The sequence below is a fragment of the Triticum dicoccoides genome, chromosome 5B, assembly GCF_002162155.2.
Source record: "Triticum dicoccoides isolate Atlit2015 ecotype Zavitan chromosome 5B, WEW_v2.0, whole genome shotgun sequence".
Taxonomy (NCBI): Eukaryota; Viridiplantae; Streptophyta; class Magnoliopsida; order Poales; family Poaceae; genus Triticum; species Triticum dicoccoides.
Window position 1 is genome coordinate 693194968 of NC_041389.1, and position 2298 is coordinate 693197265.

Consider the following 2298-nt stretch of genomic DNA (forward strand, 5'->3'; position numbering starts at 1 on the left):
CTTTTTTTCTTCTCTTTCTTGTCTGGAATAGGATTCTCAGTCCACTAGTTTACACAACAGAGGAATCGAATTCAAAGTCTCCTTCCTTTTTTCTTCTTCTTCTTTTTTGTTTACTTGTGAATTATTGCCTCTAAAATAGCATGATGAGAGAGAGAGAGAGAGAGAGAGAGAGAGAGAGAGAGAGAGAGAGAGGCCATGAACTCCTCAGATCATTGGTCTTTGATGAGCATGTTTCACAGTTCAAGGCTGGTCTCCAACAACCTTCTCCAGATCAGGGGACATGGAAAAGATGCTCATGCTCTCACACAACAACCAAACAAACAACCAAACATATGACAAAGAGCACCCTCTCCTGTGATCTGGACCTTGCAGGAAAGCATGATGAACTTCCTGGTCTGTCTTCCATGACCAGGATCCAGGCTGGTTCCCAACAACCTTTCCCAGATCAAAAGGACAAGAATTAAAGTAAGATCATTCCATAGTCCACACCACCAAACTTATTAGCACCACGGCATACTAGAATTAAGCACCATGGCCGGTTCTTCCTCTGCATATATATTGCAGGAATCAACACCATGGTTTTGGATGCACAGAAACCAACTGGGGCAAGATTAACAACTGGAGAGAGATGCCATGCCATGGAAAGGAGGAAGAGTTTTTTTTTACTAGCTCATAGTCTCATACACACATAGCTTTTCACAGGCTCTTGGTACAGAATTTCTGGAGAGAAAGAAAAAACAGGTTCATGGCTACAACAAAGCTGCAGCTAGCTCTTGCGCAGCTTCAACCCAGGGCCAGCAACACCCATAGGCCATATATACGCACGAACCCGGCCGTCACGGCGAGATCTCCCCGTGCATGCATGCATCTCTCCAAGAGAAACATGAACAAACAACTCAAGCACCACATCTTCTTCTCCCGATCGATCTAGTCCCGGTTTTTAATTGGTCCTTGATGAGTTCATGTTCATCATCAGTTCATGCATGGTCCATACGGCCACATATATATATGTAGTAGTCCATATTTTGGTTGAGGTGCAATTGCAGATCCGGCCAGGGCATGGCCGTGCGTGCGTGCACTTGCTTTTCCGTTTATGTGTGGCCCCAGGGGGCCAAGAACATGACCCTCCGGATGGGGTCCTCGGCGGCGGCCAAGCCCCGGCAGTCGGCGCCGCCGTGGGCCGGCTGCGCCGCCGGCTCGGCCGTCACAGCCGAGGAGGCCGCCGGCGGCCTCGCGGCGCCGTGGCCGCCGGTGCCCGTGGTGCCCGCGGCGGGTGCCCACCGGAGCTTGTCACGGAGGGCCTGCTTGACCTCGTGAGCCCACGAGGCGCCGGCGGCGGCCTCCCCGGTGAAGTGAGGGGGCTTCATGGCAGACAGAGAGGAGGAACGAAGAAGGCAGAGAAGGCTTCGCCGCTGCTTGTGCGTGTGCAGGCCGGGAGGGAGAGGGAGAGCGGTGGTAGATTTCTCTCCACAAGGCTTCGCCCAGGGGCGGCATTTATAGGCGGAAAAGAGGCGCCACTCCACTCGCTGAGCTAAAAAATGAAGATGCAAATTCGAACCCTAATAGCTACACGCACTATATATGTATATTGTATGTGAAGCTTTGATTTGGTTTTTGGTGGTGATTGTTAATTAGGGCTTAAGTAGGTGTCAGCGGGGGGCGTTGTTAATTAACCAAGGTGAAGGTTGTTGCCCGATTGCTCTTGGTGGCCTCTTGAGAAATGGATATTTTTTCTTCGTCCTGGCAAGTGGATATTTTCTTTGTGATGCTTTATTAAAAGGTAAAAAAATGTTGTCCGTTTGGGTCCCACACCGTGTCTCCCACTATATATAGTCTCCGTGATTTTGATATTGTCGTGTCCTTTTTGTTCAGTTTTTCCCCGCTGATCCATAGTTGCACGCAGGAGAGCGAGGTAGTCCTAGTTTTTTTAAAAAAAAATAGACAATCGAAGTCGCTCACATACACTCATCCCTATGAATGAACGCATATTCTATCCCCTATGAGCAGCTCCGAGAGATTGATCTGGCACATCATCTTGAAATTACAAAGTCGCCACAGACACCTTAGTAGTCAGCAGGAACATCTCCTCCCGCTGAACACACATCGCCGAAAAGCCTGGAAATGCAGGAAAATGGGAGCATTAATATTAAGTCTGGGACTTGAACTCTTAATTGGTGCTCGCAATTGCGTGAAGTTCCATCAACACAGACGCAAATGACATGAACATGAAACATGTTCCCAAAAACAATACCTGAATTTTCTGACTTTTTTTAAAGCTTATAATCTTAAAGTCCCATT

General features: G+C 48.5%; 1 protein-coding gene across 1 annotated transcript; it reads right to left on the minus strand.

Annotated features, from left to right (window-relative positions):
• Positions 1-639: 639 nt before the first annotated feature.
• On the minus strand, positions 640-1461 carry LOC119312690. Its single transcript, XM_037588440.1, has one exon. The coding sequence runs from the start codon at positions 1365-1367 to the stop codon at positions 1092-1094; it is 276 nt and encodes a 91-aa protein (XP_037444337.1). The 5' UTR covers positions 1368-1461; the 3' UTR covers positions 640-1091.
• Between the last annotated feature and the right edge of the window lie 837 nt (positions 1462-2298).

Bases quoted from the DNA above. Each gene is read 5' to 3' on its own strand.
- LOC119312690 (XM_037588440.1), bottom strand. From the start codon at position 1,367: ATGAAGCCCCCTCACTTCACCGGGGAGGCCGCCGCCGGCGCCTCGTGG.